General features: G+C 47.6%; 1 protein-coding gene across 3 annotated transcripts in view; it reads right to left on the bottom strand.

Annotated features, from left to right (window-relative positions):
* Positions 1-1,721: 1,721 nt before the first annotated feature.
* Positions 1,722-12,188, bottom strand: part of Neu2 (neuraminidase 2) — an 85,765-nt gene continuing 75,298 nt past the window's right edge. For all 3 annotated transcript variants that reach the window (XM_029538753.1, XM_029538752.1, XM_021199088.2), the window contains exons 2-3: positions 4,415-4,626; positions 1,722-3,013 (exon numbers count right to left, since the gene is read on the bottom strand). In XM_029538753.1, coding sequence (XP_029394613.1) covers positions 2,075-3,013; positions 4,415-4,615 — 1,140 coding nt within the window. In that variant the 5' untranslated portion in view covers positions 4,616-4,626 and the 3' untranslated portion in view covers positions 1,722-2,074. The remainder of the gene's footprint in view (positions 3,014-4,414; positions 4,627-12,188) is intronic.

Below are 12,188 nucleotides of genomic sequence, written 5' to 3'. Positions count from 1 at the left end.
CTTTGACATTTGTATTTAAAACTAGAAGGGATTCTAAGGATATCTGTCTACCTATCTATAATCTATATCTATAACTATATCTATATATCTATACCTATCTATATCTATCATCTATCCATCTATCTATCTATCTATATACCCCCTCCATGGTTTTCAATCCTTGTGTTCATTAGAATAACTTGAGATTCTGCTGAAATACCACTCCCTGGAATCCAGGGCTGATTCTGGATCAGCGGGACTAGGGGAGACCCTGGCATCAGAACTGTTGCAAAGCCCCCCAGGGGACTCCAACAGGTAAGCAGTGCATAGGGGATGCCAACAGATATGTGGCTCCCCTAGCTCTCCCAGCTCGAGGAGGATACTCCTGGGTAACACCTACTGACTGGTGGAATAGCTGTTAGGACCCCTTGCGCTCTCGGAGTTATCTGGGTTTGGACAGTATACTATGGGGTCATCTTCCTTCACCATCTCCAGGGTTTTCCTGGCTGCATTCTCAGCCCTCTATCTGCCTTGTGCTCAGCCTAGGACCTATCCCAGCTACTCTGAATGCTTGCCAAGACACCAGATGGGAATCCCCCAAACAGAGGAACCCAACTTTCCTTCCATCTGGCTGCATTAAGCCCTCGTAAGGAGAGACAACATTCTAATAGGTGGCTCTACTGCCCTCCTCCAACAAAACTCACACTCTGACTTCCACACTTGCCCAAAGATGTCACTCAGTTACAAGAATCTGTGCCTAGTATCACTGTGGTGGTGAGAGAGGGTCTGGTAAGGCCAGGAGCAAGCCTTCCATAGGACACCAGGAGGATCTGAACACAAAGAGGACACAAAGTGACCTCTAGCAGTTCCAGGGGATCAGAGTCAGACTCCTCAATCAGTGGGACCTTGAGACAGCCTGGGAGAGCCTTCTCTCTGCTATTTGTGATAGGAGTCACACCAACCTAGCATCCCTAAGCCCTTCTTCACTGCCACATGGCTCTCTCATCGCCACAGACTTGAGTACCCCAAAGCAGTCATACAACTCCAATATGCATCCAACACCCCCACCCCCTGCTCACCCCAAATTCTTCTAAAGTGACTGATTCAGCAGAACCACCTTCCTACCTTCAGCCACATCACCTACATGGAAAAACTATGCCTGCAGTGAGAGGAGTTAGGGCCTCCAACTAATGCCCAGCCTCCATGTCTATAACTTGATGTAGGAAAAGAATCTTTGCGATGTGATGAAGGATGTTGGGTACGAACTGATTTTGGATTATCTGGTGGACTCCACAGCCACCAGCATTTCCCTTGAGTGACAGAGGGGAGAACATAGGAGAAGGCAGCTATGTGAGAACAGGGTCCAAGGAGGGTAATGAGGCAGCCATGAGCTGCGAGGAATGACAGCAGTTGCGGGATGCCACCAGAATGTGGATGGAGGAGGTGGGAAGGGACCATGTTCTAGAGGCGCCCAGAGAACACGGCCTGCAGGCTTGAGTTTTGAGGAAGTATTATTTCCCATCTCCAAGCTGGAATGCTCTAATTTGTTAGAACATTCCTTGGAGTATAATACAACGACTTAGCTGGCTCAACAAAGTGTTCTGATGCTGTCTACTCTAAAGCACTGGCAAAGGGACGGACACACACACACACACACACACATACTGACATCTTTGCTAACTCATGTTTTGCTCATCCTTTCCCCAGAGTCGCTGTGAACATTTTTTCCAGGAACAAATGGACTGAGTTGGATATTTTATTAATACTCATCCAAACACTAGGCATGGGGAAACAAGCAGGTTAAGCTAGCATAGTGACAGCCGACATGCAGAATGGCAGCCTCCATAGATACTGTCCCCACCTTCCCTGCCAACAGGCTGAGGGAAGCCAGGCTCCTTTGATTTCTGGGCTGAAAAGAGAACCCACTGCAGAGGCTGAAATAACAAGGCCTACAGAGAGTCAAGAGACCAAACTCTCTGTATCCTCCCAAGGAAGGTACCCAGGAGCTGGACTCAAGAGTCCAGAGGATGCTGGAAGCAAAGAGAGATGGGTGTTTTCAAGCACAAGGAAGCCCTTTGGGCTACATGCACTGAGATCACTGGGCATCAAATACAGTGGGGAAAGCTTGCTTCAGGGTGAATATGAGGAAAACGATCTCTTCATAGTTACCTGATTCATACAGACACCCAAACTGTGGGGAGCCATCAGGGCCTTGCCCCATGTTCTGTAAGTCCGAGTAGGCACAGATGCCCGTGGCCAGCAGGGTGGGCTCTAACCAGGCTGTGGGATCTAGTGGCATCTGGTTGAGGTACACACCCAGGTTGGTCCTATTCCTGGAGTCTGTAGGGTGTGTATAAAGCAGCCATGTGTCTGAGGCACGTGGCTTAGAGATGGGGTTGTGGAAGGCAACCACACTTCCATGACACCCGTGGGGGGGCTCTACAAGCTTACTCACTACCTGGTTGTTCTGGAAATCTAGACCATCATTCGGACTTTGTGCCTGGACCCTGGCTCCCAGGAAGCTCCTAGCATTGAGATATACCATCCTCTGAGCTCCAGTGCCAACCTCAGCCACCTGGCACTCCAGTGAATTCTCAGACACAAAGTTGCCTAGTTTCCATGTGTGCCCATGGTCAAGGCTGATGAAGCAGAAGGCAAAGGGGGTGGGTTTCTGGGCAGGGTGCAGTTTCCGGTAGGCATAAGCAGGTACCAGCAGGCTCCCAGCTGGGTTCCGCAGCTGCAGACAGTGCCCAGGACCCACAGCAAATGTGGCCCATTCCTGGTGAGTGCTGCCAATGGTGGTCTCTGTGAGGTCCTGGATGGAGCTCCAGGTCCTCCCATGGTCAGTGCTGCTGACACAGCACAGCCGTGTGACATTAACCCTAGTCTGGAGCTGATGATGTTCTGATACACGCCCAGGGACAGCGATGAAGAAAAGGAAGAGGGTCTTTGTTTGCTTGTCATACAAGGGACATGGATTCATGGAACGGTGGCCTTCCAGCTGGGCTTGGGTCACTACTTCCTCAGGTTGCCACTGAATGTGAGGAGAGGGGAGAAAGAGAAACACAAGCTTGAGATTGCTGGTGATGATGACAGGAGGCTACACTGTGGGTCCATGGGGCAGGTGTATCTTAGGGATGGAGTCAAAGGCTGTGAAGGGACTTTACTCATCAGTTACCCACTGCCAGGAGCAGCAAGAGCCAGGTTCCTCTCCCTTTCTCCATCCCCTCCCCCAAACTCCCTCCCTACTTCTCTCCCTGAAGGCTCTGTTACTTTGATTCCCACTAACAAATATTTGCAGAGCATCCGTGATGTGCCAGACAGACCCCCAAGACACAAAAGTAACTTAGGAACCAGCAGATGGTTCAACAAGTAAGAGTGCATGCCACCAAGCCTGCTGACTTGAGTTCAATCTCTGGGGCCAACAGGATGGAATAAGAGAACTGAATCACTCAAATGCATGCAAACAAACAAGTAAATGTGATTGCGTGTGTGTGTGTGTGTGTGTGTGTGTGTGTGTGTGTGTGTGTGTGTGTGTGTGTGTGCAGCTATGGTAGGAACCATTCCTAATATCTTCTTTTCTTCCTGGCTGATCTAGCATTCTTAAAAGGCAAAGAAAATGATGGTTGCCCTGCGTCACCTACTTACGACACTACTAATGGATTGAAGATTCACACTGAGGTTCCCTGCTGCCACTGCTATGCCATGTATGTGACAGCCACACTGGCTATCCCTGTTCCTCATTAGCTGCCGAAGTGCAGGACTCTAAGCACAAACACTATGCCAAAAGACAGATGGCGCCCACTGTGTTGCCTGATCCTCCGAGGCTGAAGAAGTGTCCTTAGCTCCATTTCATATTTTGAAAAAGAGAAGCCTAAATAGGTTAGCCAAGTCTCCTTGGGTAAGGAGTGGACCCAGGCCTTTCTTGAACTCAGGTCCACCTGCTTCAAGCGCCATGGCTGTGTATAGTAATTATGTGCCAGGCAAAATGAATTTTGATGCCCTACTTTGAATAACAATCATGTAGTTGTAATAAGAGTAATGTTATGAGGACATAGACAATCATCTGATCCTAAGACCCCAGATTAGTTACCCTCAAAGGTAATTAATGTCCTGTTAAATGACAGTGAACTTTTCCTCCCCTGGACTTTCAACAATGCCAGGAAACTCAGCCAGTCACGTGATGAAGCACATGATCAGCCAACAAGGCTTGCTCCTGGTAAACCCAAGTGAGGCCTGTTGGTCACCCTGTCCCTGGATGGGTTTCTAGGTCTCTTCTGGATCCCCTAGGTCCTACCTACATCTTAGTTATGAAGGGATGGCCTTGCCCCTGAGTTCTGTGAGATTTATGCCTGGTTCCCCGCACACAGGACCACAAGGGTGTGTGTCATCGAGCCATCCCAGGTGGAGCCACTGCAACTGGGTCCTGCCTTACCTTGACACGGTTGGTGGCTCCGTTATAGCTTCCTCTTCGCAGGACAATCAACTCTGCGTGCTCATCCGTCTTGCTGGCTCGCTTTTCCGCAAAGGCCAGGAGGGTCTTCTGCATCTTCAGGTAGAGCAGAGCAGGAATTCTGTAAGCGTTGACTCCTGTGCGAAACAGCGTCTCCTTCTGCAGGACAGGGCAGGTCGCCATGGGCCTGAGATCTGTGCAGGAAGGGAACACACATCATCTGCTGTCATACCTGTGCCAAGGACCAGAGTCATCCAATACAGGTGGCACTCATCTGACTGGCAAACAGAGCCCTGTCTGGATGGCCTGTCCTAGAAAAGGTTCTGTGTCCTTTCCCATATCCCAAGACCCCATTCGCCAGTTCTGCTGCAGCATACTGGCAGTGCTCTCTCTATCCAAGATTTGAAAAGTGCGTTTTTCTTCGACTCCTGCCATAACCGTTCCCCTCACAACAGATTTGGGACACCCTTCGTCTGCTAACCCTGGGTAGAGTAGAAGAGCTTGCTGAGTGGCTCTCTGCAGCTGTCCAAACTGCCAGGGATGACGCGTGGGAGCCTTTTTATAACTCCAGAGCCCTAGAAAGCTCTTCCAAAGAGAAAGAAAATGCCTCCATTCCCCAGGCTCCGCTTCCTCAGCTGCCTGAGGCTGATAAACCAGCTGCCCTCGCTGTGTGGGTGCCACCCTGAGGCAGGTGGGGGGTGGCTGTGCATCTGGAGAAATAGGCTCTGCTTACTAATGGGGCTGGAGTGGGGGTGGGGAGCCCTAGAGGTGTGAGAAAACGAACAACAATGTAAGTATTTTCAGAAAAGAACAGGGAAGGCAGAGGGTAACTTGGCGACTGTGGTTGACAAAAAGAAGAGTTGACAGAGCTAACTTCTTAAGCCAGAATAGCCACTCTTGGCTGAGAACACTTTGCCAAGGTTATCCTCAACAAAGGCTATATTTGATGATCTATCTACCCAGGACAGATGGACCCCATGTTCTGCCTTGAAGTGAGACCCTCAGGGTATATTGAGACAACTCTGAGACTGAATCTCAGTGCCTGCCCCCCCCCCCCTTCCTGGCCCACCACCTTTCTCTCTGTGCACTGACTGCCTTCCCTCCTGCTAAGAGTAATGACTTTAGAAACCTCAATTAAACCCTGCCAAGGGAGCCACAACTTCCAAGTCTTCCCAATACCTTGACCTCTCGGGAGGAGAAATGAAATGAAAAGAGAGGAATTAGCAAGCATGAGACAGGGTCTTTTCTATATTTTCCTACCATGTAATATATTATCATTTAAACTGTGTTTTTAACTGTTTTTGACAGTTAGTCTACCATGCTATTGTTCAAGCCTGATGAACATTATTGGGACAATGCAGCAGAATTAAATGTAGAAGGGCAGATGCCAGCTAAGACGAAAATGTTCAGTGGGTGGAGATAAGTCTTTGCTTTAAAATGGAGACGTGAAGTGTTGGTGGCTCATGACTGCAGTTCAGCAGGAGAGAAGCTGAGGCAGGAAGAGAGTTTGGAATTTGAAGCCAGCCTGGACTACATTGAGACAGTCTCAAAAGGCAGAAAATGAAAGACTAAACAAAACAAAGTCTATGCCTGCAAACTGTAATCTTGCTCACTCCACGGCCATGACTGTCATAAATTTTAATAGGAAAGAATTGGATACAATTAGAAGCAGAAAAATAAGGAGAAAGATGCCATTTTGGTGTTTTAGAAACTTGATCAAGGGCCGAACAGCTGGTCCTTAATGAAAATTCTTCAGTAGCCATCTAATCAGATTTAAATGTTGATTTTAGGACGTCCCCAAGGCCAGGCTATTCTCCATTCCAATGAGTTGGCTTTAAGTACACAACATGGGAGGTTAGCTAAGGGCATCCACAAAGAAGCTTGAGACAGGGGAAAGAAAGGGGTCAGAGTTGTCATGAGGAGGAACCAGAAAAGGACTATGAGCTGGTCCTTGGGGTTCAGAGGGGGAAAGGTGAGTTTAAAGCAACAGCAAAGGTTGAGTACAAACCCCGAGACCAACTTAACAGGGCGATGTGACAAGAGCTGTAGCTCATGGTTTAGAGAGAAAAGAAGATGCAGTCTCGGAGAGGGATGAAGCCGCTGGCTAGAACTAGTGACCACCCCTTGTACATGGTCCATCCTAGAGGGTTGGAGCACACTCCATTTTCAAAAGGAATGTATAATATCTCACAATATGCAATTCAGCTCCTCAAAGAGCATGATTTCAAAGGATTGTTCTAAGGCTGTGCAGACATCACTGCCTAAGTCCCGCCCCCAACATATTCTGTAAATGTGAACAGTTACTCTGTTCTACCACGTGTCCAACCGTGGCCCCAGGAAACCACCGGTGTTCTCTCTATCTCTGGCTTTGCCTGTTCTATATGTTTTATACAAGTACAGTCACCCAGTACATAGCTGACTTCTTTCTCTTGGCATGTCGTTTCTAAGGTTCATTCATGCTGCAGCATCCATCACAACGTCATTATTTATTTAGTTACTTATTTATTACTTTGAGGGAATGTCTCTTCTATGTAGCCCAGGCTAGGTTGGAATTCAATATGTAGCCAAGGATGACTTTATTTTTTTTTAAAGATTTATTTATTTATTATATATGTAAGTACACTATAGCTATCTTCAGACACTCCAGAAGAGGGAGTCAGATCTTGTTATGGATGGTTATGAGCCACCATGTGGTTGCTGGGATTTGAACTCCGGACCTTCGGAAGGACAGTTGGGTGCTCTTACCCACTGAGCCATCTCACCAGCCCCAAGGATGACTTTAAACTCATACCTCCACTGCCCAAGTAGTAGGATTGCAGGCATGTCCAACCACCTCTGGTTTACGTAATGCTGGACAGCTCTGGAGAGCTAACACGAGGCTTCAGCATTCTGGGAGAACCGTTTACGACATTTACTTCTGAATCTTTTACCACATTGATTTTACCACTTCTATCTTTTCTCTGGGTGAGAAGGGAGCCCCAATCCCCCACACTGTCGCCAGCACTTATTATTAACATCTTTTCTATTCTAGTCATCCTAGTGGCTGTGCAGGACACACTACCTCAGTGTAGCTTGGGTTGTGTTCCATGGTAGCTAATGATGTTGAGCACCTTTGCACGGCCGTATTGACCACAAGAGTTGGACTTTAGCCTAGAGGCAAATGGAAGGTTTCTGGGATTATTTTAGACAGGCCATTGATCGAATCTAATTCATTCTAAGGACGTTTCTTTCTCAGTTCCAGGGAGACAGATGAGCTTGCTGCAGCTGTCCATGTGAGATTGGACAAAAATCTGGATGAAGCAGACAATAATGACCAAAGTGGCTATGGTGGCATCTCCTAGAGACTGAGGCAGTGGACACAGTATGATCAGGAGAATGTACTGTTCAGTTTTTGTCAAGCTAGTGTCACTTGGGAATAAGGAGCCTCAACTGAGGAATTGCCTTCGTTATTTTAACCTGTGGGTGTGCCTATGGAGGGGGTAAGTTATTGTTCAGTGTTTGATGTGGGAGGGCCTAGGCCTCTCTATAACTGGTCCTACTCCTGGACAGGTGGCCTGAAATCAGGCTGAGCAAGACATGAAAGCAAGCCAGTAAGCCACATTCCCCGAGGGCCTCTGCTTCAGTTGTGATGGGTTATCCTGGGGAAGCCTTTCCTCCCCAGGTTTTCTTTGGTCACGGTGCTTATCACAACAGAAAGCAAACGAGGACAGAGGCCTGGTCAGTACTTATTTGGGAAGCTGAGTCCTGGTTTCCACAGTGCCCATGGCTATTTCTAGATCCCTCCTTTAGTATCTGGCTGCTTTAAGGATGGCAACAAATGTAGTCATTCCTGTCACAGGATCATGTGGTATACCGGGAACCTGAGATGGATCAGAAACAAAATAGGCCAAGAAGCCTGTTCTGATGGAGTGGCCATTTGACCAGGGATGAACAGTCTCTGTGGTACTTGCCAGGGACTGGCTGAGCATTTGACAATTACTTCACCTAAGCCACAGATGCCCTACCCTCTGCAAGCCCACAAGGCTCAGAGTGATGCCTTTTGTGCAGAGAAGCTGGAGTGGAGGCAACAAAGTAATAAATGCCAGCTAGTCCCACTGATCTATCTAAACAGCCAAGCCCTATATGTTAGAGACGAGACTGAGCCTGGGAATGGGAAAGGTTGGGAAAAAGGACTTTAAGGTCAGCATGAGGTGTCTCATTCACAGACTCAGCCCAAACTCACACACCCACTAACAATTTCTCACACACCCACTAACAACTTCCCAACCCATACTTCTCTCATTAATAATAATAATAATAATAATAACTCAGCTGGTCTTTAGAAAATGCCTTGTATTTGTTCTCTAAGTACCCAATTTTTTCTAGAAATCCTTGTCAATTGTATTTACAAATTTTATAACTAAAAATATTTACTCATTACTTAATCCTCCTGATACCCCACGTGGTAGACATCTTCACTACAGTCACCAAGGCTTAAGTGGCACAGGTGATCGCAAGGGCGCTTCCCAACATCACCCCCTCTGCACTTGAGGAAGTCTCGAGGGCCCTCTGGGGCATCTTGCCACAGCTCTACCTCCAAACAGTGGCAGCCAACACAATGGGAACAGAACTGAGTCAAGCATCAAAAACTCGGAAGCTGCAGAGATGACTCAGTCAATAAAATGCTTACCATGAAGCATGAGGACCTAAGTTCAAGTCTAGGAACTGCTGTGAAAAGCCAGGCCCGATGGGGTGAGTTTGTAATCCCTGAGAGGGCAGGGGCAGGCAGCTCCCTGGCACTCCCTAGCCAGCTAAGCCCTAGCTCACATATCCATAAGTGACAGACCACGTGGAGTGACGCCCAAAGTTGACCTCTGACCTCTAAACTCACCTACCCACACAGAGTTCCTCCACTCTACCCCCAAACACCAACCTCAGATTCTGGACTTAGTCTGCTCCTTAAAGATTGCTCACTGTTGGGCAAGCTTTTCTCTCTCCTCATAGTAAGCAGTAGGCTAAGTGAGGTCCCTCTGTCAGCAGTGGCCGAGCCTGGACGGGGATCTGAGAGGCTAATGGTAGACAGGGGCCTCAGTATAAGCCAAGCCTTACTACAGTAGACCAGCAATGAGATAGGTGGCACCATTATGTTCAAGGCAAGACATTGCCAATGATCACAAAGGACCGTGGAATGACAATTTTGTTTGGTTCTCCCTGAGGCTACCTCAGGCTGACTGAAACTGTTATGACCTTGAAGCCGCCAAGCTCAGAGTATCTTCCGTGAGGAAACTCACTTCTCCCACACACCCAGGAAAGCAGGCATTGGTGTTCTGTCATAGCCGTGAGCAAACTGAAAAGTAGGTCAGGAAGGTGGTGGGTGGCTCTCCACCAGTACACAGCCTCAGGTGCTGGAGGCATGTGGTTCTGAGCCTGGAGCTGCCGGATTCCACATCCCACACACTCCACAGACACTCAGCCCAAGGTCCTGCTGCCTTCTCTTCCATTCCTGCTGGGGCCCAGTCCAGCACATACCTTGTAAAGCCAGAGATCTCATTGCTGGTTGACTCTCTTCAAGGATAATTTACAACCTGGCACCTTCTGTCTACCAAAGAAAACGCCAGCAACCATGCCCTGTCTCTGACTTCCAGGACCCCAAAGTACGGCCAAACGTCAGTAATTATGGGGAAGGATAAAGAGGTCTGGGATGCTTTCCACAGAAATGTCTTTGTTCTGAGTTAGTTAGTTAGCTAGTTAGTTAGTTAGTTAAATTGTTCCCACAGGAAGCTTTACCACATACATTGACATCACTCCCCACGATGCTCTGGCAGCAAGAACTCCTGTTTATGTCATCTGAGGGACATGTGAATCAATGAGAGATAAGCCATACCTTCAGGAGTATGTGGTAAACAGGATCCAGAGAGGCCTGGTTGTGTAAGGACAGAGGCAGTGGGAATCTGGTTTCTAGAAGGTCTCTGTGGCTCCTGTAGTCCCCTGACCTTGACTCCAGTCTCAGCCTCTCAGTAAGTTCATGCCTATATACACCAAAAGGAGTCCTCCTACTTGCCTCCCACTTGTCTGACAAGGCACACCTCAGGGGTCATGTCGGCATGCAGGCCCAGCCCCGGCCTAATTAGGATGCTGCCTCTCATTAGTCTGGAAGAACTCCTGAATCAGTGGTGACCTAGGGCAGCGTGAGTCAGTTGTTTCTTACAAGTGGAAGCGTTGAGCAACATGTGCTTGGTGGGAAACAGGCTTCCTGGGATTTGGAAAATGGTAATTTTCATGGGAGGAACAGGTCAGAGTCACGTAAAGCCTGGCTGTCATTCTGGTTCAGCTGTTGACAGCTGGATGACTCCTTGGACCCTCAGGCTCTCTGAAGATGAAGATGGAAAAGTTCACGTAGATCCTACGCTGCATGAAGGTATCCAGAATCAGAACGGAGCCCCCTTTGTGAAACCCCTTTGTGACAATAACACAGCATCAACCCGAAGGCTCCGAAACAGCGGATTCCTGCATTTTCTTAATGTGCTTCTTCATTGCTGGGATAATAAACACCATGACCAAAAGCAACTTGGAGAAGTTGTAAGTTATCTTACAACTCTCAAGGAATTCACAGGGCAGAAACTCAAGGCAGGAAGCTGGAGGCAGGAACTGAAGCGGAAGCCATGGAAGAACACTGCTTACTGGCTTATTCCTCATGGCTTGCTCACTTAGCTTTCTCCTAGGATCACTTGCCCAGGGATGGAACCACCCACAGTGGGCAGGGCCCTCCTACATTAATTATTAATCACGAAAGTGTCCCCGGGAGGCTTATCCACAGGCTGATCTAATGGGTGCGTTTTCTCAATTGAGGTTCATCTTCTCAGATGACTCTAGCATGTGTCAAATTGACAAAATAATAAATAAATAAAAAATAAAATTTAAAAACCATCTAGGAGGCATGTAATATCTGATAGCAGTTAGAAAAGACTCTTTCAGAACACAAAAGCCAGCTCAAGTTCACAGAAGATATTGCAAGAACAGCTATCCTATTCATCCTCAGATGGAGGCCACCATAATCCTTGTTAATAATCCTTGTAGCTAATAATTACTTTGAAATAACTAACAGAAACCTCATTTTTGCCTTTAAAAGTTTCCCCATTTCCCTTCAAACATGCCTACACATGTTCTTGTGGCTATGTCAATTCCAAAATATATCTCACCCCATCTCTTGTTCAACAGCTACCTACAGAGAATAAAGATCTTGAATGCCTTGCTTGCTCTGATCTGAAGTACTTCCTGACACAACATTGGTGTCTCTATCCACTGACGAACAGATGGCTGTTATCCATGAGGAATGGACCAGATAACCCATCTGATCTTTAACCTAGCATTTGGTAGACTAGAGACCCAGTAGATGTCATCACCTGGCGATGAACTCTTATCTTCTGGGCCCACCTTGTCCAAGGCTCCATGACCTTTCCCAGATAGACAAGTACTTGGGGCAAACAGCCAAAGCATGTGCCATCTTGTTCCAGTTCCCTGAAGGACATGGATGGGCTGAACACAAGAAACATCAAAGGGTAGCTAAAGTCAAGTTGGTTTCAAATAAAATTTCCTGTCTTCATACAGGATAGTCATTCTTGTAATATTTTCTGTGTGAGCTTGAGGTGGACTTTGTGTTCTAAAAGAGTCTTTTCTAAGCTGGGGGTGGTGGTGCACACCTTTAATCCCAGCACTTGGGAGGCAGAGGCAGGCGGATTTCTGAGTTCGAGGCCAGCCTGGTTTACAGAGTGAGTTC

This window comes from Mus pahari, chromosome 5 (assembly GCF_900095145.1).
Source record: "Mus pahari chromosome 5, PAHARI_EIJ_v1.1, whole genome shotgun sequence".
Lineage (NCBI taxonomy): Eukaryota > Metazoa > Chordata > Mammalia > Rodentia > Muridae > Mus > Mus pahari.
The sequence above is the reverse complement of the archived record's forward strand: the minus strand, read 5'-3'. Positions and strand labels throughout refer to the sequence as shown.